Source organism: Nyctibius grandis, chromosome 4 (assembly GCF_013368605.1).
Source record: "Nyctibius grandis isolate bNycGra1 chromosome 4, bNycGra1.pri, whole genome shotgun sequence".
Classification (NCBI taxonomy): domain Eukaryota; kingdom Metazoa; phylum Chordata; class Aves; order Nyctibiiformes; family Nyctibiidae; genus Nyctibius; species Nyctibius grandis.
Window position 1 is genome coordinate 21063101 of NC_090661.1, and position 27263 is coordinate 21090363.

Below are 27263 nucleotides of genomic sequence, written 5' to 3' on the forward strand. Positions count from 1 at the left end.
GGTGTCCCACCAAGTCTCTGTAATTGCCACTAGATCATAGCCCCCCGACCGAACACGGATTTCTAACTCCTCCTGTTTATTCCCCATGCTGCGTGCATTGGTGTACAGGCATTTATGTGGCTGTTCTGGCAAGCTGAATGAGGTTTTTGATCTGACTGAAAACTGCCTTTTTTGTAGTGTTGGTTGTCAGATCAAAAAAAACTATATCAATGGAAGGCATAGGAAAATGTGGGGCAGTGAGGATGGGAATGATTGTCCTAGCGCTACCTGCTAGCTTGAAATAGCTACTAGTCGTGAAGTAGTGTTATACTGGATGCCAATGTTTTTCTTTTCAGACAAGAAATCATTGAGCAACTGCTGTCTAATATTTTTCATAAAGAAAAAAACGAATCCGCAATAGTCAGTGCAATCCAAATACTATTGACCTTACTAGAGACGAGACGACAAACGTAAGTGTTCTTATCATGCTTAAATTATGCGTGCATAATTTAACTAAACCACTGTTCAGCAATAGCCAATGTCTTCCACGTAGTTAGGACTTGAACCTTTTTTATGGCCTGTTGCAGCTGAAGAAGTAAAAGAGCAAACCAAGTGATTGTGGTTGGCATTACTACACTTTCATCAAGTGACTGGTCTTTCTGCAGTTTTTTCTAGAAGCTAGTTTAAGTGCCACTTGACAGATCAGACTAATTAAATTTCATCAGTTCATTTCTGGATACAAGGAATAGAGTAAATATGTCCAGTGCAGTGAATGGATATTGAGTTTTTAAAAAGTTATTTGGAATTTTATTACAACTTCACTTTGAGAAACCACTGAACAGATCTCTCTGGTACATTCAACTTAGGTTGTTCAGGATAGATGAGTGAAGCTCTTTATCTGCCTCAAAGGAGGAAATAGAACAGCTATAATGTTTAATCTCAAAACCATATTGGAGCTTTCAAGCACAATAAATCTAAAAATACTAGGGCTACCATTTAGAAAAATCTTGTTCAACCATTACTTCGCACAAGTTATAAATATAACCTTATGTTTTTACTTGCCTCTTCATTCTTTTTCCGTGCTTTCAGAACTGTGATGCTATCAAAATCATACCTTAAAGGTGTTTTACAACTAGTTTTGATATTAATTATTGGATTTTGCTTGTATGTATTTTAGATTTGAAGGCCATATAGAGATCTGTTCTCCAGGTATGAGCAATTCATATTCGGTCAACAAAAGTGTTTTAGAAGCCATAAAAGCACGACTTTCATCCTTCCATGAACTCCTACTTGAGCCTCCAAAAGTACGTGAAACCTTGTGTTACCAAATTAATTGAAACAAGACTGTCACTGTGTGACTGTATATTAGGCAAGTTATGATAACAAACAAAAACCCAGTTCGACAACTTTCAGTTAAGTGCCCAGGCTCCTTCCCTATGGTGAGCTTTGCTATTTGTTATTGTTGTGCCTGAGCCAATGTGTTGTGCTAATTGATACACTTTTCCAGCTTAAACTTTAATTGGCAAAATGGCCTTGAAGCGATTACTTCTTTCTGAAAGCAATGAAAAGAGATTTGCTATATATTCTCAAGGAGTGGGTCCTGTTTTCTTCTTGGAAATCCTATCTGGATAGGAAGCATGGACTATAGATGCTTCAGTTGTTTGGAACTTTGGCATGGCCCACATGGGTCCTGGGCAAGTCTAGAGGAATTGTGCAGGCCTCAAGTAGAGTGGCTCCACGGCATGCATCCTGCACTCTGAACATGTTAAATTCTTTGGACTATTTAATGGATTTAAGCAACTTATCTATGTCATGCTGTTGCAAAAGATAAATACAAGATGTATAAATGGCGGGTTTGCCTATGATCCATTTATATTTTTTCCACTCAAATTTTCACTGGCAGAATTTTGGCTGGAGCACTGCAACCTGAACTGGGTGCCATAGTCCATAAGAGAGAAGGACCTATGGGCCAAAGTGAAAATAAAGACCAGAGGTGTATAAAATACCAGATTGGGGGGGGGCGGGGGGCGTGTCAAGGTAGTGTTAAAGTTTATTTTAGCCTGGAGAAGATGAGACCTCAAGATTTCCAAATGCAGAAGAGGTAATAAAATGCAAAGAAACTGTCTTTATTGCAACAACATGGCAAGATACAGGTCTATATTACAGTAAAAGCAGGGTCACATAAGATACTTGAGTATTTTCTCATGGTTGGACATATTTAGAATTTGAATAAGTCATCTAGTGAAGTTACTGAATCTGTTGCTCATTTTGAGCAGGAGTTAAATGAGCATCCTTAGATTTTTGCCTTATGTAAGGAATAGACTAAACAAACTAGCAGGATGTCAGTCATCTTTTTTCTGATGCAAGGGTGGTGCTGGTCAGGCAAAAATGAGATCCAGTGTTACAGAAGGCAGTAGTGGTCTCCTTGTCAAAATGTGTTTGTGCATTAAGACAGGAAGACATTTTCATTATGAATTCCTCTCCTTATTGCATATTGCTACTAGACTTTTTAGTTCTTACGGTAGCTAATAGAGTTTTCTTATTGGATGACAGTTATGACACAACAGTTCTGGTTTGTTAACCAGCTAAAATTTCAACGTAAGAACCATGAAACTTATGATTGTAATACAAGGACCCATTAGTGCACGGAGAGAGATTCTTGCTGTGTTGGAAGTAACTCCTTCAAAGACTACAGACGGAGCTTGTTTTGTGTATAACATTAGAATAAGACACCAGAGAAGCTTGTTGCTTAATGAAATTGTTTTCAAGTATATGAAGTTAGGGTTGTTGAGGCATTATAATATATTTAGAGACTGTCCACCTAGCTGTTTCGTGTATATTGTAGCAATGTAGACTATAACTGTACACGGATTGACCAGCAAGAAGCATTTCCTAGGAAGTATCTCCTAATTCCTTTCAAAGTTGGATAGAATGCTTCTGCTTTGAGATCCTGTCTGTAGTTAACAATCAATTTTTACAAAGTTGTTGGTTTAATGTGGCTGGGTTTAGTGCTTCCTGTATATACAGTTAAAATAAGCTAGTGTTCAGAGCTAAAAATTGCTTTTTTTGCAGGATAAAGTCAAGACTGGTTGTATATATTTTTAAGCACTACTCTGTCATTGTGTATAGTAATGATGAGCTGTTTTTTTAAAGATACTTTAATGGGTTTTATGTACATACCTTTCTTTTTCAGAAAAGTGTAATGAAGACAACCTGGGGTGTATTGGATCCACCTGTGGGAAACACGCGTTTAAATGTGATTAGATTAATATCTAGCCTTTTACAGACAAATACAAGCAGTGTGAATCAGGAGCTTATAGAGCTTAACAGCATAGGAGTAATACTGGTAAGAACTTTATGCTGTAGTCTTCATTTTTATGGATTGCTATTAAGATCTTGTCTGTTTTTTCTGTCACTGCAGATAGTTTGTAATATATTTTTCCAGCCTAATTTTTCAGCCTGTTTGTGTTGTGGCTTCTATTGCACTGCTTAAGAACTTTTAGTATTGGATTTTACTGTTAAATTCGTCTGTCTGAAGTCAGCGTTTTCCTCTGATCTCTTTTGAATGGTTCTTATTCTCTTCATAAATATATGAACTCCTTCTCGTAACGAGCTTATTTATTCACCTCTGTGTTCTCAAGTTTTCAGCCATGTTCAAGGCTTCCCTGCTCTTTTAATTCTTTTCCTAAGTTGTTCCCTCAAAACCCCATTTCCTCTTATGGCACACCAAATGGTATCTCAGCGTCGTCCCATAAAGGGACGATTATGCTTGGTAGCTTGTACGCCTTCAAACCTCTGAAAGCAAGATGTTGCACAACAAACTTTCAGTCAGTTAACTCACTGCTTTTTACTAATGTGGAATGTGTACTTTGAGTACTTCCTACTTAGCTACTTCAACTATAGAGGGACATATTCTTTCCATTTAGGTTGACAAAAAAATTCAAATGTTGGTATCAGTTAAAAAATAACTAGCAAAACACGCTAGAATTTATACTACAGTTTCTGAATACAATATGTAAACTTCTTCTAAGCAGGCAGTTGCAAACTTAAAGTGTAAATATTTTCTTTGCCCCAGTTGTTTTGGTCTAAAGTCCCTTTTTCCTTCAACTGATAAATACAGCTATGGTTGTAATGTCTTCATCTCAATTTCTCTGCATAACTTGGGTTTGCAGACAGGTGCTAGCTGTATACATATGAGTAGCTAACTTCACCGTAACTGAAGCTTTTCCTAGATACATTGCCTAAGGGAGTGTAAATGCTGTGAACACTTGCACATTCTTATAAGTAAATTATTTTGTCAACTAAATTCAGTGAGGTTTGAACATGCTTTTCTGTTGCGGATTTTACACAAGGGGAAAAAAAAAATAATTATAGCCATATAAACTTCTCAGTGCTTCATGCTGTTTGCTGAAACAGCATATGCTTTACTGTGCAGACTCGACTGTTAGCAAAAGTAATTGTCTAGTTCCAGTAGCATATCTTTATGGGAGGATATCATTAGTTTAGCAGGACTGAAGGAAAATTAAGAGATCTTTAGCTGTATTTTGAATGATACTTAAATTGTTTCATACTGTTCCAATCACTGCATGTACTTCCATAACTAATTTCATTTTACCAGTGACAGCAAACATTTGAGTTTTGCAGTAAGAAGTAGTCTGAAATAACTGGACATAAAGCTTAAAAAATTTTTTTCCTGTGTTTAAGATGAAAAATGTGGAGAACCAGGAACATGACTAAATGAACACTTGTTTATTGTATCTCCACCTCAATATTTGTCTGTGTCTTGTGTAAGGTGTTTAATAATCTTCAACTGCATCTAGATTATCTGAGGTAGCCTTCTGTAATAGAAGAATAAAATTAGTAGATGACGGGATCAAAACAGGTAGATGTGATTTTTTGTAAGGAATCTTGCTGAAGTGAGGAGCACACTATAAATGGTATTGTAGATGCTAGAAGGTTAAGTGAACTCAAAAAAGATAAATTTGTCAAGGGCTACTAAGGTCATAAATAGCACTTCTGACTCTGGGATTCTCTGGCCTGCAGCTAGCAAGAAGAATATAAGTGAGGAGTGTCGTTCCTCCCTGTCTTTGTTCTCTGAAAGTGCATTATTGGTTACCTCCAGGATAAATCCAGTATACAGTTGAATTTTTGTTCTGATCCAGTATGATAGTCCTTGTGTTCAGATGATAGCAAGCACAAGAATTAACTCTTTTGTAGGTCACAAATTTTCTCTTGCACGATAATACTTACTGTAAAACTTCTGAATGACTACACTGGAAAAAATTCTGTGACTTGCTGGGGTGAGACTATTGCTTATGTTTAATGAAAAAACCCTGGTTTGTATAAACCTTGTTGAATTTGTTTTTCAGGATATGTTCTTTAAGTATACATGGAATAACTTTCTGCATACTCAAGTAGAAATCTGTATTGCATTGATTCTTGCAAGTCCTCTTGAAAGCACAGAAAATGGCACAGTTGCAGATCAGGATTCCACTGCGGACAATCTCTTACTGAAACATGTAAGTTGTGGGGTTTGGGGAATCTCTTGAATTTTCGTATCTCCAGGTTATAGTAGCAGTTACTCTTACATAAAATATAAAATATACCCCAGTTTTACTTTAGTTATATATATAGAATGAACAGGAATATCTTTCTGTTTTTTCTTAAAATGTCAGTTCAGGGTGTTAAACCTGAAAGTATCATAGAGTAGATTTTTGCTGCCCCGAAGTGAGCATGTGTACAGAGCTGCAAGTATTTGTTTTCCTTGAAGGAGAAGTTCCTCTTATTTTTAAGAATTAAAATTGCTATTTCAGTAGCTTTGTGCTAGTACAATTTGGCAGCTATAAAGAGTAGTAGAATTAATGTAGGTTTAGCTTTTAGGTTTCTGGTTAGGATCTGACTCCTGCTTCTGAACTTTAAACCCTTTAATGAAAATATTTATCCCGAACCTGAAATTAGTTCTCATGTAAGACTTTAGTATTTGTTAAAATCAGCTGTAAAATGCATAATAGCATTCCACTTTACTGCTACTAAGCATATTTTGCTTTTTTAATAGCTCTTCCTTAAGTGCCAATTAATAGAACGAATACTTGAAGCATGGGAGATGAATGAGAAGAAACAGTGAGTAACTAGTTTTCTCATTCCCTACAATTGTCTACATAAAACTTGAATTGTGAAATGAATGTATGACCAATTCATGACTGATCTGGCCAGTTCTGAAAACACTTGTATGTTAATATTTGGATTAAAATTTTCTCTCATACTACTTTTTGGTAGCATTCTAATGCTTTTTCCCATGACCATTTGAGAATACAATAGTTTGTCATTCTTGCCATGTATAAGATATTACTTTAAAGTCTACCCACCTTCAAGTACAGAAACATACCATAAGTTTTGAGAGGACAGGAGATACTTTTCTCCAGCAAGCATTTGAAAATTAGTTATGAACACATCAAAGCATATTACATATTGGGGAGCAACAGACTCCTAAGTGGTAAAAGCCAAGTCCTCAGCAATGGAGTACTTTCTAAAAGTATGTGTTTGTGAAAGGATGGAAGTTTCAAGTGTCACAGAATCACAGGATGTTAGGGATTGGAAGGGACCTCAAAAAATCATCTAGTCCAATCCCCCTGCCGGAGCAGGATTACCTAGATCATGTCACACGGGAACGCGTCCAGGCGGGTTTTGAATGTCTCCAGAGAATGAGACTCCACAACCTCTCTGGGCAGCCTGTTCCAGTGTTCAGTTACCCTCACTGTAAAGAAGTTTTTCCTCATATTTATCTAACATCTGAACCTCCTAGCAGGAGAAAAACCCCTCAGTCTTCACCGAAGGTGGTAAAACAGCTCTGTGAAGGATTGAAAGTTTGGCTCAGGAGATACTGAACAGTAAATGTTAGCTCTAACTTGTCAAAATACTGAATTAAATGAATGCAATAGTGTTGCTGTTTTGCTGGTGTATTATTTGAGACAGTTCTACTCCCCAAAATACTGTTGTTCCTATTTGATGTGAATCAGATAGTAAATATATGGCTAATGTAACTGACCTGAAGATAAGGATGTTGAAGTAGGTGAAGAGGGTGGTACAAAGAAAGGGAATGTGACTTATTTTATCAGTAGAAGACATGCTCTTGCAAGTGTCTTCTATTTTATATTTTATTCTCCTGAGGTTGTAGAGAACTGCTGACTTTACCACCAATTAGCTTCTCATAGGAGAGCAGTATAGAAAGTTATTTCCATAGATCCAACCCAATACTGTTCTAACTATTTTTTGGTTGGATAAGAATGTTCTTAATCCAGTGCTTACCATATGGATGAATTAATTAAACATTTAGTCTCATGCTTGCATATATTAACACAGACAATATTGTTGTAAACCTCAGACTGCGCTTTTATCTGGAAAGACTTGATTTTTATTTGTGAGAAATGAGCAGACTGTTATAAGTAATTCACCCCTTTATCCAATTTTGTACAGGTATGACTCCAAATATAAAAGATAAGTCTTTAAGATAATCTAAAGGTATTTTTAGCTTAGCTGTGTCAGGAAGTGGATTTTTTTTTTTTTAATGCTTTTGTATTCTGACACAATGTTATTTCAAGCAGCTCTAGAAGCTTGAGGGTGACTGCTTCCTGCTGGTAAAAATCTGATATAATAAAAAGCTCTTTGATTCACTGGGATGATTAAGCATTTGCAAAAAGAAGGTACAATCATATTCTAGACTTTTTGGCTAGGCAATAACAAGTCAGTCCACTTTGTCAAATGCAAGCACTCTTTATGGCATATACTGTATTAGAAATGATAACCTTTGCCATTCTCATGTGTTGCTTGTTTTGAATGTATTTGTTACCTAAGCAGTCAAGAAAATATGACAGGAATCTCTCAAGTTGTTCCTGTAAACAATGTGATACATAATTTCAGTTACCTCATGTATTAGGTGATGATGGTGGAAAATCAAGTAATGTGATTTGTGTTTGCATAACATAAGCTACTTTCTGAACTGCTGTCACTTTACAAATATTTCAGTCAAGTTCATGGCGGGTTTGTCTAGCCAATTGAGTGGGTCATTCTTGATTTTTTTTTTTTGTTTAAAAAGCACAAAACATTGAAAAGCTGACACAGCACATGTCTCGGTAGCTTGCAGCTAAATGCTAGAAATTCCATCTAAGTCATAGCTCTCACTTTAGCTCTTTGGTCGGATCTAGAATGGTTCCAGCTGATCATAGCTACTCAAAGCACTACTCCTAAAAATGGGTAATTCCTGTTTCTACAAAGCAGATCTGTCACATTAAAAAATACTTGAACCACCTTGTAATTGTACCTTTGGTATACACTTAAATGTCATTCCTGAACGTCAGGAAAGCAATGATCGTAACTTAAAGTTCAGTTGGTCATATCATTTCAGCTTTATATGCTAAATGTAATGTTAAGAAACTCTACAGTACTAGAGTATGCTTAGGATTTAAGAATTTTTTTCTCTTTTGTTTATGGACTCAAAGCTCTGAGAGAATGTTCTGTGTATTAGGGTTTTGAAAAATACTCTTAGCAACAGAAATTTCCTAAAAACTGTAGATCTGTTGTTAATTTTGTCTTTATCTTGATAATGCTGTACACTTTTCTTTCTACACACACACAAAGGTGAAAGCAGAAATCTGTTCAGATATTCTTCACTTCCTTCTTGGTAGTTTACATGCTTGTTAAGTCTTCTTACTCAGTGTAGTTGAACCAGTTGGTATCTTCTTGAGTATTTTTGTGAAACGTTGGTTTTAGGATGCAACTGTTCTGCTTAAGAACCCCTGCCCTATTTGTCTTGTGTAACTTCTTGGCAATGGTAGTGTTTTATAACAAAATATAGTAGCACAGTTGCTCTGAGTGTGGGCAGTTGAATTCCTTTTGTCTCTTGCAGGGCTGAAGGAGGAAGACGGCATGGCTATATGGGTCATCTGACAAGGATAGCAAACTGTATTGTGCATAGTACAGATAAGGGGCCAAACAGTACACTAGTCCAACAGCTCATTAAAGGTAATGTTAATGGTCTGAAGTTTGTCTTCATGGCTTTCATTAACAAATTTTGAGGAAATGAATCAAACTTAATTTAAAAGGCAGCTGTTGGATAAAAGAAGAAAATATTGATTATATCTGACACATTCAATTTTAAACCAGCCATCCTTAAACATATACTTAAGTCTTTTTCTCAAATAGTATCGAAGCTCCCTGGAATAAAATGCAAAGAGATGCTGACTCACTTAATTTAGACTTGTTTGCTAGATGGAGTAATCCTTATGGATTAGGAGGATGTATATGTTCTGTGCAGTATTTCTGGTAGAACAGATGAGAACAATTAAAAATTAAGTGATGCTCCATTGTTGATAGTATCAAATTGTTTTTTTTTTTTTTTTTCCTGTTTCCTACCCTAGAGCTTCCAGAGGAGGTCAGAGAGCGATGGGAGACATTCTGCACAAGCTCTTTAGGAGAAACTAACAAGAGGAATACAGTGGACCTGGTAAGTAGTGATGAGCAAGGTATCAAAACTGCTGCTGTTTACTTGGGCCCCAGTTTCTTTCTGCAGCGGCACAACCAGTCTTCCCCAACTACCATGTGCTTGTATCAACAAGTACATCTAGTTGCTGAGCTATGGAACTGAAAATTCTTTACTTTACTTTTCTACTAAAGCCATATCATTAATATTATGTACAGGAATCTTTCTTGTTAGAAACTACTTCTTGGTCAAGGCCAAGAGAAGAGTCATCTAAAAAGGGCAGAATTTTAAGCTGATTTATAGTTAATCACATTGTTATTGGCTCTTTAGATATTTAATAATTTACTTGGACGTACTTGATTTAACAACAGTAAAACCTCATTTAAAACATATTTCCAAACTCCTCAATATTCAATTGAATAGAAGTACGAAGCATTAAAAGAAATTCTTGTATCTAAAATGCCATTTGGAAAATACTGTGTCTTTGAAATTCTAAAGTTATTGGTTTTGTTTCTGCTTGCGTGATTGATTCTCATGAGCCGTGGATTAGCATTTAGTTCAAAGATAACCAGTAATGGACAGTACAGTGTGGTGTAGGAGATATTAAAAGACAGATGTCATAGAAAACTCAGCTTGTTGTTGTACTGAATCAAGTTTAAGTTATGGTTATTGTATGGGTGTATCCTGAAAGCACAGCCCCCCAGTACTTCTTCCCAGTCGTACTCTCCCCTAATACCCACGCTTTTGATCTGTGTTTTGGTCTCCATAGACCTGTCCTTTCTATCTGTAAACCTGGACAATTTGGTATGTCTGAGTGTTTGAGGTCTTCTGTAAGTTGATGAAAGCATCCTGGGTTAAAACAACAGCTTATCAGAATTAGTGTTTATACCTGAAAAATTATATACCTGATTTAAAGTGCATATTTTTCAGTGTACCCAGAGCAAGATATTAAGCTCACTCCTTTCTTAATTTTCTGTGGATTAGCCTTATATTTATTGCTGGGTAGATGAGTAGACTTATTTACTTGGTTCGAGGTTTCGCTGTCCTGAGCAAGCTGTTGAGCAGAATCTAGTCATGGGTGATATAACAGTTAAGCACACAGTTCCTGACCTGAATGACAGAACTGTGGTTTACTGTTATACTTGGTTTTCTTCCGCAACTTACTGGATTTACTAAGCTCAGCTGATCTGATCTTTCTGTGTGCATACTCATATGAAGTTCATTAAAAATATGTAAATAAGTTAGCTGTGTGAAGGCTATGGAAATAACTGATCTAGTGAGTACTTTCAATGCTTCAGTCATTTGGTACTCAACAAAGAGAGCTCTTTTACTATAATGTAACAAGGTATGTAGTCTTGGGGTCCTATGCATAACTTCTGCAGCCATGAGACTATTCTTTTTCAGTTGTTTTACGTCAGGGATATTGACTGTAAATCTATCAACACTTTATCCCTTTCATTCTCTGTCTCCCTCTTTAGGCTTTTCTGTCTTTCAAACAAGTTCTTGTTATGTTTTCTAAAACAACAGTAACTGCAGACTGAGAAGTGAGCATGTAGCAGATATCAGAGTTTCCCTAGAACACTTTACAGGAAGTTTATTTTTGTTCTTCCCCTGCTAATTGTCCTTCTGGTAGAAGGTAGGCAGTACTTCACTAAGCTTACCTACTTACACTTCTCTAGCTGAAGATCAGACAAATGTGGAGTAATTGTTCATTTTCTCTTTAGACAAGGTACATTAATGATTCTGGTACAGTGAAGAATGCTATACAATTTGTGATACTAGGTTTGTACAAGAGACTTTGTATAACTTCGGATGTGTCTCTTTATGGCATCCTTGCAATATTAGTCATGGTACTGAATGTTCATGAGGTATACTTAAAGACTAGGAGAGAAGAATATGCATATATGAGAGTCCTGAGCTTGTTTCTGTTACAGCAGTAAGGGCAGGATTTCTCCTGGGGATTAACTTGTTCATTAGTAGTAACTAAAACTAAATAAACAACTTCTTACTTGGTTTTGAGCGTCTTTTCCCCCAACAAGTTGCAGTTGTAGAAGGAGTAGGTATATTAACTTTTGTCCTCTCAAAATGGGCCCATGTGAGGGGGTGGTATCTAGGGCAGCTCAGGTTGTGGTATGGAATGTCATATAATTACCTTGAAGTGTGCAGACTTTGCAAGAATATTTTCATGAATATACACTGAACACTTGCCTTCAATGGACTTGGTTTGTCATTTGATATAAAAGTTCTTCTCCAGACACAAGAAGCTCAGAGATCATTTGATGCATTACTATTCTTCTCACTTATTGACAGTTTTAGTGTTTGATAGGTCAGGTTTCCTTCAGAAATTTACTAACTTGAAGTCAGAGTATTTGTAGTATGCAAGTTGCAGTGCAGGGCTGAATGGTAGATATGCAAGAATAAAGCACTTCCAATTATTTTTTTAAATAAGTGTTATACTAACAGAGGAAAAAGCATAAAAGCACAATATATTTCAGGTAACAACTTCATTTATGTCTTGCACATGTATCCTGACTGTAGCGCTGTCCTATGATATTTGTAGGAGCATAGAAAGGTGTCTGTCTTATATGAAGCCTTATATGTGTTTCAGTACTCCTTTTGTATAGGCTTGTATTTTCTTCAGGAAATAAAAAGAATCCATGAACCACCTGACTTCACTTGAGAATCTGTAACATGGAGTTCTAAGGGTGTGTAGAATAATGCAGTATATTATAGTGCAGTATAAATTTTGTCATCTGTAGATTTGCTTTATACTAGTGAACCTTCATAGAGTATGTCTTAAGAGTCAGCTGTCAGTACTGTTACTTTAGCTAATTGCTCTCCCAGCTAAAATTGCTTTTGGGTGTGCTGTTCCGATTGAAGATGAACAAGAACATATTGATTAGATAGCAGTGTTACTGAACAAACTATTCCCGCTAGTTCTATATCAGATCATCAAAAAAACCCCTCTTCTTTCAAGGGTAATGTTTAAAACAGCAGTTGCTGTGGCAACAGCTCCGTGTTTGTTTCTGTAAGTACATGTTGGTTATGAATTTCTGATGTTTAATTCTTTTGTCTTTTTCTAAATACTGTAGATACCTATGACAGTTTCCCTTTAATTTTTGTATTTTTTTATATATAGGAAAGGAGGAGGATCTCTGTAGATAAACTAGTATTTTGGTGACTACTTGGTGTTCAATATATTTTGTGCAGTACAAAGACAAGATGCAAGTTTTGTCTCATTTTGTTTTAGATAATTGTCAGCTGTAGGACTGTCCTTTTTTATGTTGAATAGCCATTCTAAAGTAGTCAAAAGCTTTGGCTTTTTTGGGCTAATACTCATATATGTGTTAATGCTATTGAAATATTTCAGGGACTGTTTTATGTGGTATAGCAGTTGGGAAAACTAAAAATAATTCAGTTTCTTGGTTTGATATGAAATTGAAGATTCAGCCAGATAGTGTGAGTATACTTGAGTGGCTGTCATTTTCTATGCAAATGACTAAATTCCTTTGTATAGGTTACTACCTGCCACATTCATTCTTCCAGTGATGATGAAATTGACTTTAAAGAAACTGGCTTCTCACAGGATTCTTCTTTGCAGCAGGTGAGTTAAATTCTTTTAACAGCATAAGTTGCTCTTTCTGTAAAAATAAGAAATTCTTAAAAAGCAGTGGAACTCGTATTTCTATCGCAAGAAAATAAAAATCTAGAAAATTTAAAGTAAAACTTAGACATATGTGCATGCACACAGTTGTGTTTTATCAAACCCAGAGGTATGGTTTTTAACACAAGTCATGATATCTTGGTGTACCTTCCAGTTTTCAGTCTTTGATCGTGCTGTGTATGCAGATCTGTACTCGTTATGCCCAAGAACATATTTTATATGCCAGCTGTCTGGCTAAGTTGAACACAGTTTCTCTGTTAACCTTAGTCCTTACTAGATGTAGAAGTTTGAAATGGTGTCTTCTAATTGTATTTTCTGTCAAGTGTGAATTGCTATGAAAGCAAATATGGGTTTCTGTTTGGTTTTGCCAATAGATTTTTTTTTTTTTTTTAATGTTGGCTATTACTTGATGAGGAAATAAGGAGGATTGGCTGTTTGTTGTTACATACTTTAGTTTCTGGCAAAATGTCCAACTCTGCAGCTGTCACAACAATATAAATGAAGAGCTAAGTATGCTCCTGTGACAGATTGTATCTCGCAGCTCTGATATTTTTAACTTTATAAACGCTTGATACCTGGCAAGTGTGCGTAGCTAAATCTTCCAGAACTAAATTTCCAATGAACTTGATCACTTATTTTGAAATTCAGTGTATGCTTTTGACAACTCATTTGTGAGTGTTTCAAAGATAATTATTTATCATTTGGTTCAATGAAAAAAAATCTGAGAATGCCTAGTGAATTTTCAGATAAACCAGACTGAAAGTTTAAATCAAAACTGTGTCTACCCTGAAGCTTTAATGCTTTCATAGCTGACTGATTGATAATGGTAGTGTTTAATATGGTTATGGTATTAGAGTAGTTTTGCAGTGAGTGATTATGGATAACATTGGTGCCATTTTGATGAAAAATGACAGCATCTGTAATAGTACTGTCCTATCTGCCATATGCATCTCTTTCAATTCTTTCACTGGTGGTGAAAGAGTGGGAGCCATGTGGCACAAGACTGCCAATAGACCCCTTATATGGAACACATTACTTATCTGGGTTATTAACCACAATCTTTCAGCTCACACTAGCAGCTATGTAGTAACTACTTAGTCTAAGACTGGCTTTGGTACTTCATGCATCTTCTATAGTTTTTATAAGTAATTGCTTATCTAAGTTTGAATTGTGGGTGGTAGCTCAGATTTTAAGAATCTCATTCAGTGAATTTGTGCATGTAAGGTACATCTGAATACAAACTTGATAAGTTGGGTGCTATCTGTAGCAGCTCTAGTGAGAAAGTAAGATCTTCAAATATCTCTGCACTTTTCATGCATCCCCTTAGTGACCTGCTTTGCCTAGGCAATCCCAGCAGTTCCAGGTAGTTAATCTGGAGAACTGCAGATGGTCCAGTGCTGTTTCTTTCAAGTTTGTCACCATTTTCTTAATCTTTTTTTTTTTTTTTTCCCCTAAGCTAAGCTAGTGAAATATACTTTCTAAAGTGGTCTTGTGAGGAAAGCATGACACTAGACAAGATAAATTACTAATGGGAAATGCATTGAAATTACTTAAAGCATTCTCCAGCTGCACAGATTCATCCATAAAGGTGTGTCTGGCTTCATCTAGAATACCCTATTCTAGATCAATAGTTAAAGGAGGAAACTGGAGGTAAATTTCCAAAACTCAAGTGGACCCAGAAGGAATTGGATAGGGGAGGAAAATACTAAGGAATCTGTTCATCTTTGGTTTATTTTTGTCAAATTTAACTTCTGCCTGTGCAGAATTACATTTGCTATTACTTCTATCTTCTGGCATCCAAATCTAGTTTGATACTGTTTTCTTCTAATGAAGACCCTTTGTTCCAGAAAGGAAGGTTTCTTTTCCCCCCCCCTTTTTTTTTCTCAAAAACATTTTTTTAACGTAGGTTTCTGCATAACACTTCAAAACTGACATCTTTGAAAAAGTGTTCTGTCACCTAGTTCGGGGTTGTAAGATTTCTTGTGCCAGCAGTATTTAATGTGCTGTCTTGCTGTGGGTCTGGAAACTTTTACTCCAGGAAAGCATTCTTGTTCTGTTCTCCACCAGCTTAGTACCTCTTTTTGTCTCTTCTAAGTATACTGAAAATACATTAGAGAACAGGATAGAACTGTCTTGGGTATGAGATATGCTGGCAGTTTGTAACTGCATTTTATAACCTTGTAGTCAATTTTGATGTAGTGATAAGATTTCACACTAGTTTCATAACTAGCTGATGTCGTAAACCTCATGTCTTAAACCTCATGTCCTAATTTTCTGTTTATCCTGGTGAGTGATGTTCTTAATGGTTGCACCTTTTGTAAAACAGAACAAGTCTGTTTAACTTCTTTGGGTTTTTTTTCTTCCCACGGAGGTAATTCACTAATGTCTTTCAGTCACATATGCTCTTTAATATCCATAACAGTGAAAATACTGTAGAGGAAAGGAGATCTCAGTAACCAGTGTAAAGCAGGGTAATTATTTTACGGGGGGACAGTCAGTAATTGATTGTCTGCCTGCATAATGTTGATGTACTAATTGTGTTGGTATCAAATCCTGACGTTTTTCAGAACTAACTATCAGATTTTAAAATTTAGGATCAAAATGTAAAAGAGTTCTTGCTTTGGCCTGGCCTAGCATAGTGACCCTACCAGTCATGAGGGATTTTCATACCCACTTCCAGCCCTGATATATCTTGTTGTATATCTAATCATTCTGTATCTCCTTTCTGTTTCCTCTAGTTTTCATAATGCCTTCATCCAAACTTGCTTTTTTTGACCATTCTCTTGTTTTCTTTCTATACTCACTTTGTTCAACTTTTCCACCTTCTTCAAAGGTTTTGTCTGTATACTGTGTCCCTTTAGCTACCTAGGCAAAAAGCGAAGAGAGTTCACATGACAGCTGTACTTCTTAGAATATCATAGTATTGGATGACTTTACACATGCAAATAACACTATTAAAAGTCCTTAGAGAATGTGTGATAATTTAGTGATAGTCCTGGGAAATAAGGGACAAAAACTGTTGTTGTAGATAGGAGAAAATGCCCATAAGAAAAAAAAAGAAACACAGTTGAGTCAGTGGCACTGCATTGAGATGTAAATAGTTCAATAGTTTCCTTCTAGATGTTGAATAGATGCTGCTGCTGCTGTGTGTGTGCATGCCTGAGACTGATATTTCTAGTGATAACTACGTGATAAATATGCAACTGTGCTTTAGTATCTATATATAATATACTCTTTTGGTTCTTACCATTTATAACTTCATGTTACCATTTATAACTTCATGTCTTTTGAACAAAGACAGCTTTTCCATTTATCTAGTATACTGTGTTGTTTCACTGTTTCTTTGGGATGCGTTAGGAAAGGTGCTGATTAACATGTTGTTAAACTAGAGATTTAACTTTCTTATTGAGAGCTGCTATTAGATTGGCTTTCAAGTCAGTAAATGTAAGTAGGTATGTAGTTGGTGTTACCATTTAAAATTTAAAGGTTAAGACAAATCCTTTTCCTGTCAGTTATGTTTAAATTAGAGAGACTTTTATTTCTTTGGAGCAAAATGGGCAAATAGGATTTAGAGTATTATTAGAATCATTATATCACTGTCGTTGGTCCTGGGGTTGCCAGGCCTTTTCTGATTATCAGATGCAACAAATGACGTCCAATTTTATTGACCAGTTTGGCTTCAACGATGAGAAGTTTGCTGATCAAGATGACATTGGCAAGTGAGTATAACGTTATCCCTGCTTTGACTATAGCCTTAGGAGTTTCCTTTCTTATTATGTACTTGACTGTTTTTGCTGCTGATAAATACAAGCCTTTACTGGTGTGAGGCAGTTGCAAATTAGTCCTGTGTCTTTGTACCATCTGCGTGCATTGATAGAAGCATCCCTGAACAGTTTACAGAGGAAAGCAACAGCTTATCTTCCATTTCTAATGTCCTGGTTGTGCCAACATGAGAACACTGTGCTTGTGAATAAGTAACTAAATTATAATTCTGCTTTTGAAAGCTGTCTGTCCAATGACATGGCATTGTTGGGGGCACTTTCTCTGTGCCTCAAAGTAATTTCCCACACCCCACGCCACCCCTGCCCCCACCACTGAATCTATGTACCAGACCAGATGAATAGCTCTACTTTTAAGTTTTCCTGGAAAAGATGACAGGAACAACACATCTGTGAGTATACTTTTCTGTACGGGACAGTAAGGAAGGGCATTGTAAATCTACCTTTGTTTTCAAGGTCAAGGCAGTTAAGAGTCATTTCCACAGACAGAGTAAGTGATGAGAAAATGAGAACAATTTTGGTCAGGTAAAAAAAAAAAACAACCCCACAACAAAAACACACCCCACAAAACCTGATCTCTTCAGTTCTAAGTAAACTGATGCCATAGTGGGAAAGGGAAAGAATGGGGGTTCTTGCTGAAAATAGAGTTGATCTTGATTTTTGTGAGAATTCATGGCTTGGGGTGCAGGAACATGCAGGTAAGAGTAAAAAGCATTACTTGAAGATGGTTTCTAGAAAAGTAAAATACAATAAAATGTATCAGTGCTCTTCTGTAAGACAAGTTTAGTAGGTGATGGTTGACCGAAGCTTGCATGTGTTATCTAAGAAGCATTGCTGCCTTTTTACACTACATAATCTGCAGAGATTATAGAATAAGATATGATGGGAGAGGAAGCAACTCAGGATACTCTAACTTTGTTAGAAGCAAGTGGATTTTGGAAGGACAGGAGTTGGAATTCCTTTAAGATCATGCCTTTGGTGTAGTGCATGGTCTTGGTGGAAAGAAGATGACTGCTTATGAAAGCACATCCCTGGAGATTTGTGATAGCTATACTGATGATGTACTCATGAGTTTATTTAAGCTGTAAATAAAGTTACTTTAAAGTTATGCCTTTCGTGCAAGAACCAATTACAGCTTAAATTACCTGCTTACTGTTGTACAGTAATTCAGATGGTAACTTGCACAGTAATGCAGTCACTTAGTTCCTTTACACCACTTACCTTGTTCCCTATTTTGTAATGCAATGAGGGTTAGAGGAAGAGTAGTACATGCTCTGCTGAATGTACTGCTATATGTGGCTACAGAAAGAATGTATTAACTCTTCTGAAAGTCTGGTAGTATTTCCCATCTTTTCCTTCTCTGTTTCTTTTTGCTTCCCCTAGAGATTAGTTTGCTTTTTAGTCTGACATACTTATAATTGCTTTAGTGAAACTGCTCAATAGCTTAATATGTGAAGATGAGTAAAGCCTAATATTTAGTGTTCAGTTTGGAAAAAAACTTCAATGATTGGCTTAAAAAAAGAGATTCTCTTTTCTTTAGGAAGCAGAAGCTGACATTACATTTTTCACTTTCTCTGTTCCTGTTGAGAAGGTCCTTCTGTAGAGTGGTGAAATCAGAAGGTATAAGAACTGCTAATGCAGATCTTTGGGGGATTTTGAGCTGTATTATGTCAGACCATAGTCAGATTAGGCATTCTTTAGGCCTACTTCTTTTTCCAGTGCATAACAGTATAGTATTTGAGATTTGTATGTATCATTTCAGTTATGTTGGTTTAGGCTTGTTGCATCTTCACAGCTAACTATAGGGTAGAGACAACATTGCTTTGTATTTTTATTTAAAATGTTCATAGTTAGAAAAATCACATGAATGCCAGGCCTCCTCAATGTAGAATTTAACTGGTTTATGTTGGAAACTACTTTGTCTTTAATCTTAAGTTTCTCATTTTCCAGTAATCTAAAAATATAAGAGAAATGAAATGTCTTCGTTGTCATAATACAACATCTTTTTTTACTGCATACATCTGCCTTTTTTTGTAGTGTTTCTTTTGATCGGGTCTCAGACATCAACTTTACCCTCAATACAAATGAAAGTGTAAGTATGTGTTCCTGTACTGTCAGAAAGATTACTGTCTTTTAAACTTTGGTGTAACCTCAAGGTTTTGGTGGTCGTTGTTATATTTACTCCTTTGATGTGTAATCTTTGGGAAAATTAACTACCCTACCTTGTTCCTGTATTGTGAGAGTTCCTAACTGGAAGACGCTGTCGTTCTTTGTGATCAGTATTAAACAGAATTGCTTCTAATTTGTATGGCCAGGTTCAAGAACAGCCTTGGATCTGATTTGTGCATAGTGCACCCTTATGTTTTACAGGTAGAAGCTATTTCAGTCTTCCAGTGAGATTGTGGTGACAGGAAAGTAAGGATAGAGCCTTTAACCCTAGATATTATTTGTCAGTTGAGCTGAAATGAACCCTGCTACAGAAAATAAAGCTGGAGTACTTGGTGGTCTGGTATCTGAAAAGCTCTTCAATGTCATTCCTGCATGCCATTCTTAAATTTGTGATGTAAACTCCTACCTGTTTTTTGATGGTCCACTCAACTCGTTAGTAGCTGAGTAAAACAAGCACCACTGAGTTTTTTCTTGACAAGCTTTAAGTTGTTAAGACATTCTGGTTTTCTGCTGCGTTTAGAGAAATGTTTTTTTCCCCCTCTGGTTTTAAGGTTCTCTTCAGAATAGTTATATGTTTCCAAAATGTTTACTAATGTAAGTAGAATGATTAATCATAAATACAGATTTTATACTTCTGCTGTATTTAGGGCAATATAGCCTTGTTTGAGGCATGCTGTAAGGAGCGGATACAGCAGTTTGATGATGGTGGCTCTGATGAAGAAGACATTTGGGAAGAAAAACATATTGCATTTACACCAGAGTCCCAGAGGCGTTCCAGGTAAGAAATGTGTTTTTCATCCAAATAGCAGTATAGTGAGCACTCAATACTGAGCATGTCTTTTGGTTCAAGCTGACTGTTAGCACGGGCTGTCCAGCATAACTAGCTATTTCCGTTCTGTAGAGAAATGAGTAGAAGGATGGCTCTAGGGTCTGTCTTCCAGCCGTAATTTGCAGAAGATGGCGACAGCTGCCCTACTTCCTCAGCTCTTCCTGCACTTCAGCTTTTGTAGCTTGTTTTTTTTTCCTGCTGCTTATTCTTTCCCTCTCCTTTTAAACCTACTCAGCCATTCTTGCCTTGGACAAGGCAGTCCAGCTCCACACCTCTGTAGACCTTGCTGTCCTCTACAGTACCAGTGTGGTTGTGGACAAAACTACATAGGAAGGTGCATTGAGGGGGGAAGGAGCATCTGGTCCCCAAAACTCTCAGGGCTGTGCAGCCTCCCTTGAATACCTACTGAATTCTTGTCCCAGGGTGGTCTCAGCTTTTCTGACCACCCTGTGGCTTGAGTCACAAATGCGATTTCTTCTTCCCTTACAACCTTCACAATGCATGTTGCCAGTACCTTCTGTACAAAATCAATGATTTTGCCTGATGGTGTTGTGGTTACTTAATGTGATATGTTTCAGGGACATCCTTACCTTCTCACATTACCTTTCTTTTTGTGTTAGTTGTGCTCACCAGGAAGGGAGAGATGCCCATAGGGTTTAAAGTATGGATGGATGAACTGGAATACAGTTGGAGAGATGTTAAAAGGGTTTTATTAGATTTTAAAATAAATCAAGTTATATCTATGGTGTTGAAGAGTTTTGTATCTCAGTGCTTCTGTCTAGTGTGAAGAGATCAAATAGACCAAAAATGTCTTACACAGATCTGACTCCTTACTTTCCTTTTCTGCTTCCTTTTGCATGGCAGGAGTAAAACCAGTCTTCATCTTTTACTTGCAAATGGTGGGAAGAAAGATGGTCTCTTTACATGATCAAATGAAAAACCTTAAACCTTGGTTTTTTTTGAGAGAAATGAGGGAAATACTAACAGCTAACAAATTATACCTCAGTTAATCTATCGGAAATAATAGCTGTTGTAATTCTCTTTAGCGTCAAACTCTCCAGTATTTCACTGTGCCCAGGGTCTGATACTGAACACAGAATGTAAACTATCTCTTTGTATTTTAAGTTCGGGCAGTACAGACAGTGAAGAAAGTACAGATTCTGAAGAAGAGGATGGAACAAAACAAGACTTGTTTGAATCGCACACCAATACAGAGGACAAAATGGAAGTAGACTTAAGTGAACGTACGTAGCTTTTCTCCCAGCTGCTTTGAGTTACAGGAAAGTGTTAGATCTAGCAGTTTTATTTTGTAGGAGTTTTCCTCATTTACCATTTTTATTCCAACTATCTTAATAAAATAGTTTTTCCCACTGTAACGAGTGCTTGCAACAGAGCATGCAAATGTTGGGAAGTTTGAATTCCTTACGTGTCTTGAGTCAAGTTACTTAGTCTCTCTAAAAATCATGTTTCTACTCTTCAAGAGGGGGGAAAAAAAAGGAGGAGGAATTAGAAAAGGAAGGTTGAAGTGTAGTCACCTGTACATCTTGAAAGCCTGCAAAACGAAGAGATTGTTTATCTTCGAACCTGAAATATGCTTATTTTTACTAGAAGCCTTTCAGACCAACTTTTCATCTAACAGTGCTCTTTTAAAAGACTTCCTACAGAAGCCAAGTAAATTTGCATTGGTCTGGTTTCATGTGTGAATGAAAGAAGTGCATCAGTAGACTCCTGTGTGAAAACTTAACTGATGTAGTTGGTTTAGAAGTTTTCATGTTCAAGTCACAGTGGACTAAACTGGCTTTAATTAAACTGGCAATATCTGTAGGTAAGCCCTGTGTTTATCTAGACTGTAAGGAATTAAATTAAAATAGAAGGATAAGTTAAGGGTTTTCTTTTCTTTTGTCAGATTGGTGTCGTTGGCATCTGTGTGTCAAACAAGTTTTGATCCATGTGGGTCTCCTCCCATATCTGCCTGGGTTGGAATTTCTAATTGCTAGTCAGAGCTTCCTTTTCAGCCTGTTTTTTTGTATGTAAGTGTTAATGAAAAACATGTTTCCCTTGGGTAGGTGAAGTATTTTGAATTGACCTATCCTAAATTAGGTGCTGTTAAGTCACAGTTGCTCCAAAATTTAAAATCCCAAGAAATACTTTGAGTTGTAAAAAGCCTTAAAGTTTTCTGAAACTTAGCCGTTGTGTTAGTGCATGAGAAATTATTTAGAGACTGCCCATACCTAAGTTGATATGCTCATTTTCTATGTTCAGGAAAATGTGCATAGGAAACTGAAAAAGGGATGAAAACTCTTAAGACTTTTTTTAATTCTAGAAATTAGTTTTGAAAAATGATAACAAATGTTGATGTTAGTTTAAAGAATAAAGTGGGATTGTACTTGTTGATCTAGTATGGTTTATTGTTTTTCTTCTTCAGATAAACTATATCAATTTTTAGCAGAATACTCGTGAGTTACCATTTTTAAAAATTCTGCCTTACTAGCAGAATTTCCCTTTTAGGGAATGCATTAATTTTTTTAACAATATATAGAAGATTCTTCTGCATGTGCCTTGAAGTCTAGTTATGAATTTTACTGCTCTTTTTGGAATGTACGTATAGAGAATCAACATGTTAGGCATATGTGCACTCATGTTCTTTATTTAAATTTGTTCCTAATGAACTTGTTAATGGTTTTTCAGCGCCAAACTGGTCAGCTAACTTTGACGTACCCATGGAGACTGCACATGGTGCCAACCTGGATTCTGTTGGGTCTGATGTGTGGAGTACAGAAGAACCTATGCCAGCAAAAGAAACTGGCTGGGCCTCCTTTTCAGAGTTCACGTCCTCTTTGAGGTAAGAATGTTAGTGATTCAAGGTGTCCATCTCTACCCAAGCCTGTGTTGGTAGTGTTCTGGTGGAATACAAGGTGTGTAGTGTCCAAAGGGCCCCAAGTGTTAAACAGTATGTCTTTGTCTGACCTACCCTCGTAGCAGCCTTTTGTAGGATGGGTGGATCCTAGTTTGTCATTGGTTTAGAGGATTTTTAAAGAATATTTGGGTCCTTTAATATTGGTCTCTGACCAGAATTTGGACTGTGATTTTTTTATTTTTATTTTTTAGTGTAGACTGAACCCAGTGAAGGGTTGAATGTGAACTGTTGAATGTAAAGGTCATAAAATGTCTATGATGATTCTGTTTTATGGATATTGTAAAACAAAGGTTTGTGGGGTTTGGGGGTTATTTTTGTTGTGGGGTTTTGTGGGTTTTTTTTTGTGTGGTTTTTTTTTAAAAAAAAACAAAACAAAACAAAACAAACTTGCATGATTATACAGCTGTGATATCTAAGTTAGGCAGTTCCACACTGTTTTGAGAATGCCTGAGATACACTTTGCTTTCTTGGCTTGAACTCTACATAAAAAAAATAACTGAAGTCTCCTGTGTAAGTACCTAATCATATAGATGTAAATTTTGAGTTGCCAAATACTGGCAGTCATGAACTGATTCCTTCTTCAATCAGAGTACTCTTCGTTTTATACCTCTGGCTCTCAGTTGTCTGTCTGGGCATTAAACAGCTCGGATGTAAAAGTATGATTTTTCCAACATAAAACAGTGTATTGTTCCATGCTTGAGGCAGGTAAATTGATAACAGAATTATGGGTTTAGAAAATGAAAACTTGGAGTTGCCACATTAGTGGATAGAAAAGACATTATTCTATAAATGGTGAGAAGTGTTTTAAGTGACCAATTCTCTTCTTTTGTGTTCTTTCAGAATTAAATCTTGTAGCTATATTGCATACGCGATTAGTAAAATCACTTCCATAGTGGATTATGTGGACTGCGTTGGCAGTCTCAACAGAGAACCATCTTTCAAGTTGCAAAGAGTGCATTTAGAAAGCCAGCTAAAAATGTTGGAAACACTACAAGGAGTTAGTGATACTTGTATGCCTTATTTACCAGGGACATGTCCACTACTACTTGTAATCAAATCAAATAAAACAAGTAAAAATAAAACCACCACCAAACATACTCAGCTCAGTTCTGGTGGATTTTGTGTTACTAAACTTCTGTTTAGCCTGTCTTCCCAAGACTCCCACAAACAGACTTCCAGTCATTCAGTTTCAGAAGAGTTCTAGGCCTCACAGCTGTGATACAGAAATAAAAATACTGTTTTAAGAAATTTCATTCTGATAGTCAGAAATGTTTCTAAAGCTTTTTTACTTTGTATTTGAAGCTCAAAAGATTGCTTAAGAAGTACTTCTCCTGTGGAAATGGAAACAAACACAGACCCAATTGATCCCTTGAGTACAAATGTAACTGCTCTTGCAGCACAGCTAGAGAGTAAGTACACTGCATTCAGAAGTGCAAACAAAATTTAAGAGTTGTGCCCAAGAAAGATATTCCTGAACTTTAAAATTTAGATTTCCAGAGACCTCTCATCTGGCTCTGCTGCTGTTCTGCGAGGTAATGAAAATGACTTGTCAAGGAATTTCTGAAATTTTAAATAGTTTCCTATTTAAAACAGGAGCCAGTGTTACTGTTACCTCTAAAAAGCCTGCACATCATGAACAGAAGAGCATTACAAAGAAGCTAGGTGTGTTCTGTAGAGAGTCCTCACCTCTGTTAGCACTCAATTGATGTTAATTAGCACTTGGCTGATGCCTGCGAAGAGTAGTAGCCTCTAGTCTCTTCCTATGGCAATAGGCCAGTAGCCTCAACATGTTCAAACTTCCTCTTCCTGCCCATTCCTTTCCAAGTTGCCTTCACTATGCATGCACTAATTCTTTCTTCTACATGTGTGAACTGGTTAAAGGCCAAACATGTGCTAATTAGCTTTTTCTATATATTATTAACAGAACAAGAAATGCAGATGAGAAGTCCAGGGAGCCTGGCCTTCCCAAAGGCTTGTCTGTACTTGGAAACTTAACATCAAATTTGTACTATGTGGGCTTGTGTAATGAATTTGACTGTACAGCAAAATAATACATCACTATAATCCTACTAAAGTCTTGTTCAGGCAAACCTGTTGCAGTAACCATTGTCAGTGGCTTGCAAAATGAAAAAAAAAATAGTTACAGAATGTGACTTTTCCTCAAGCAGTCTGTAAGAAGTACTTATGCTCTATATATGCGTATAGTGGGGGTTACAGAAAGGTGACTTCTCTGTAAGGAAAAATTCAGGTGTACAAAACTGCAAAAAATATCATTCTGGTTATATTGGCTTGTATGCTTGCTCATGAAATAGAAACATAACCAGCCATATACTAAATTACTTCTTTATATCTAGCCCCAGGAAGTGTTGCTATGGAGGCCAGCTCAGATGGAGAGGATGATGTAGAAAATGCAGACAAGGTAACAGAAACAGTAATGAACGGCAGCATGAAGGAGACACTGAGCCTTACTGTAGATGCTAAAACTGAAACGGCTGTTTTCAAAAGGTGAGAATACCTATTTATTGTCTTCCCATCCATGTAAAATAAGCACTGTTGATGGGACACTATGTGTAAACAAAGAATTCTTTGCAAGTGATAATTCCTGAGGCTTTAACTAGAAATCTTATTCCAAAGTAATTGTTTTGAAATTTTACTTCCAGTTAGTTACTATAACCCATGACTTTCTTTATCAAGCCTTAATTTCAGTGGAAGATTATTAGTGGAAGACTGACTTGATAACTTGTGACTCTGATGCATGTTATTGTGCATTTTTTATGTTCAGTTATTCTTTTAACATACAGTTAATTGCATGTCAAGGCTAAACTTCTTAAATTCTGCACAGAATTGTTAGATTTGGATTAGAATTCCATCCCTCGCATCCAGAAGGATGGAGGACAGAAGTTGAAGGCCAGCCAGGCACTGCTTTTGTGATCACCCCAAATGTCTGATGAGTTACTCTCTGTTGGTGGTATGGATGATGGTGTCAAATCTGTTCTGGACTACAGGTGGCACATAGAATTCTAGAATAACCAGAAGAACAACAAACTCATCAATTTTGGTATCTTCCGATACGAAGTGTTTGATTCAGGAATAACCATCCTACAATATGGTTATATTCTGTATTACGTCTATCAACATTGTGATCCTTTTATGGGAATAAAGCGTGTTTTGGTTACTTGAGATCTTGTCTACTAAGATCTTGTGATTTTAGATTTAATGATCAAGTGTTTTTTTAGCATCAAGTCTTTATTTAGGGAAACAGAGGCTACAAACAGTCTGACCTGCAAAAATAATTTTGCCTTTGTTAATTGAAGCTAGTATGTTGCCCCCCACCCTGATCTTCACAAAGCAGAACATGCTACAAGCATTTTGTCATGCAACTCTCTTCTCGGTTTTTTAGAATAATTTCCTAGTATCTGTACCTATTCTAGCTTTAAATATTGAAAAGAAATTGTCCATATGTCTTGGAAGTGGCTTAAAAAAATCCCGGACCATTTCAGTAGAAAAAAACTGCCCAGTGTTAGTCCTTACATTGCCTTTCTTTTAAATTCGTTTTACTTTGTCCTGTTAGTGGTAGTAGGTAAGTGCTATTCATTTTGGAAGGTTCAGGAATTGAAGCATAACAGCTTTCAGTCACTTTTACTTCCATCCTTTTGATTATTGAAGTTAAAAATAACAACTCTAATCTCTTATTGACACCTGGCTTAACTTCTGATGTTTTTCATTATGGAGGAGGGAGCATGTACATGGCTGTACAGCGCTTATAAATCAAATGGCATTGTTAGAGAAATTGAACCAAAGCAGCTTAGAGGAGCATTGTGATGCAGTGCAGACTGATGTTGCATGGAACCGTAATGCCTTACTGACTTAGTAAATGATGCATCTGCATTCCACTTTATTCAGTATTTTGGGGAATGCTTTTATATAGTCTGCACTCCTGTTGTGTTAGGTGTTTACAGTTGGATTTAGTTATCTATGGTATAGATAATTAAACACTTCTCCTAGAACTGCTTTAGTTCACGTGCACTTTAAAGTTCTGTGACTTCTGATACTGGTGCAAAAACTAACATGAGGAGGCAGCATGTGGTGGCAGTTCCTGCCTTCATGGAATTACCTTCTTGAGCTGTGTAGTAAGCACTTCAATTCTTGTAGTTAAAAGGACACAGAGGTGCAAAGGGAGGCAGTAGCATAGAGTTGCCTAGGTCAGAAGGGATGTCAGAAGATCCTCAGGTCCAGCCTTCTGTGGGAAAGGGAGCCCAGATGAGATTATCTAGCACTCTGTCCAATTGCATCTTGAAAACCTCTAGCAATGAGCACTCTTGAGAACTTAATTTGGAAAGGGGAGATGAAGGAAATGTAGGAGGAGGCTGAAAGATGAGGTCTTAAATACTGAGACTGTTCTACTCTGATAGAGGTATGTGGTCTCACACTGAGTCTATGCTCATGTGGCT

At 36.7% G+C, this 27263-nt stretch overlaps 1 protein-coding gene across 6 annotated transcripts in view; it reads left to right on the forward strand.

Moving 5' to 3' along the window:
- Positions 1–27263, forward strand: part of PPP6R3 (protein phosphatase 6 regulatory subunit 3) — a 68190-nt gene that overhangs the window by 32040 nt on the left and 8887 nt on the right. For 3 of the 6 annotated variants that reach the window (XM_068400115.1, XM_068400116.1, XM_068400118.1), the window contains 15 exons: positions 336–449; positions 1157–1283; positions 3173–3325; positions 5349–5498; positions 6035–6099; positions 8882–8997; positions 9393–9478; positions 12972–13058; positions 16740–16837; positions 18935–18989; positions 19714–19844; positions 21021–21139; positions 22584–22737; positions 24115–24221; positions 25167–25317. In XM_068400115.1, the coding sequence (XP_068256216.1) occupies positions 336–449; positions 1157–1283; positions 3173–3325; positions 5349–5498; positions 6035–6099; positions 8882–8997; positions 9393–9478; positions 12972–13058; positions 16740–16837; positions 18935–18989; positions 19714–19844; positions 21021–21139; positions 22584–22737; positions 24115–24221; positions 25167–25317 (1713 nt within the window). Of the gene's footprint in view, positions 1–335; positions 450–1156; positions 1284–3172; positions 3326–5348; positions 5499–6034; positions 6100–8881; positions 8998–9392; positions 9479–12971; positions 13059–16739; positions 16838–18934; positions 18990–19713; positions 19845–21020; positions 21140–21801; positions 21926–22583; positions 22738–24114; positions 24222–25166; positions 25318–27263 lie in introns of those variants that run through there. The other 3 variants (XM_068400117.1, XM_068400119.1, XM_068400120.1) reach the window with 3 other exon arrangements.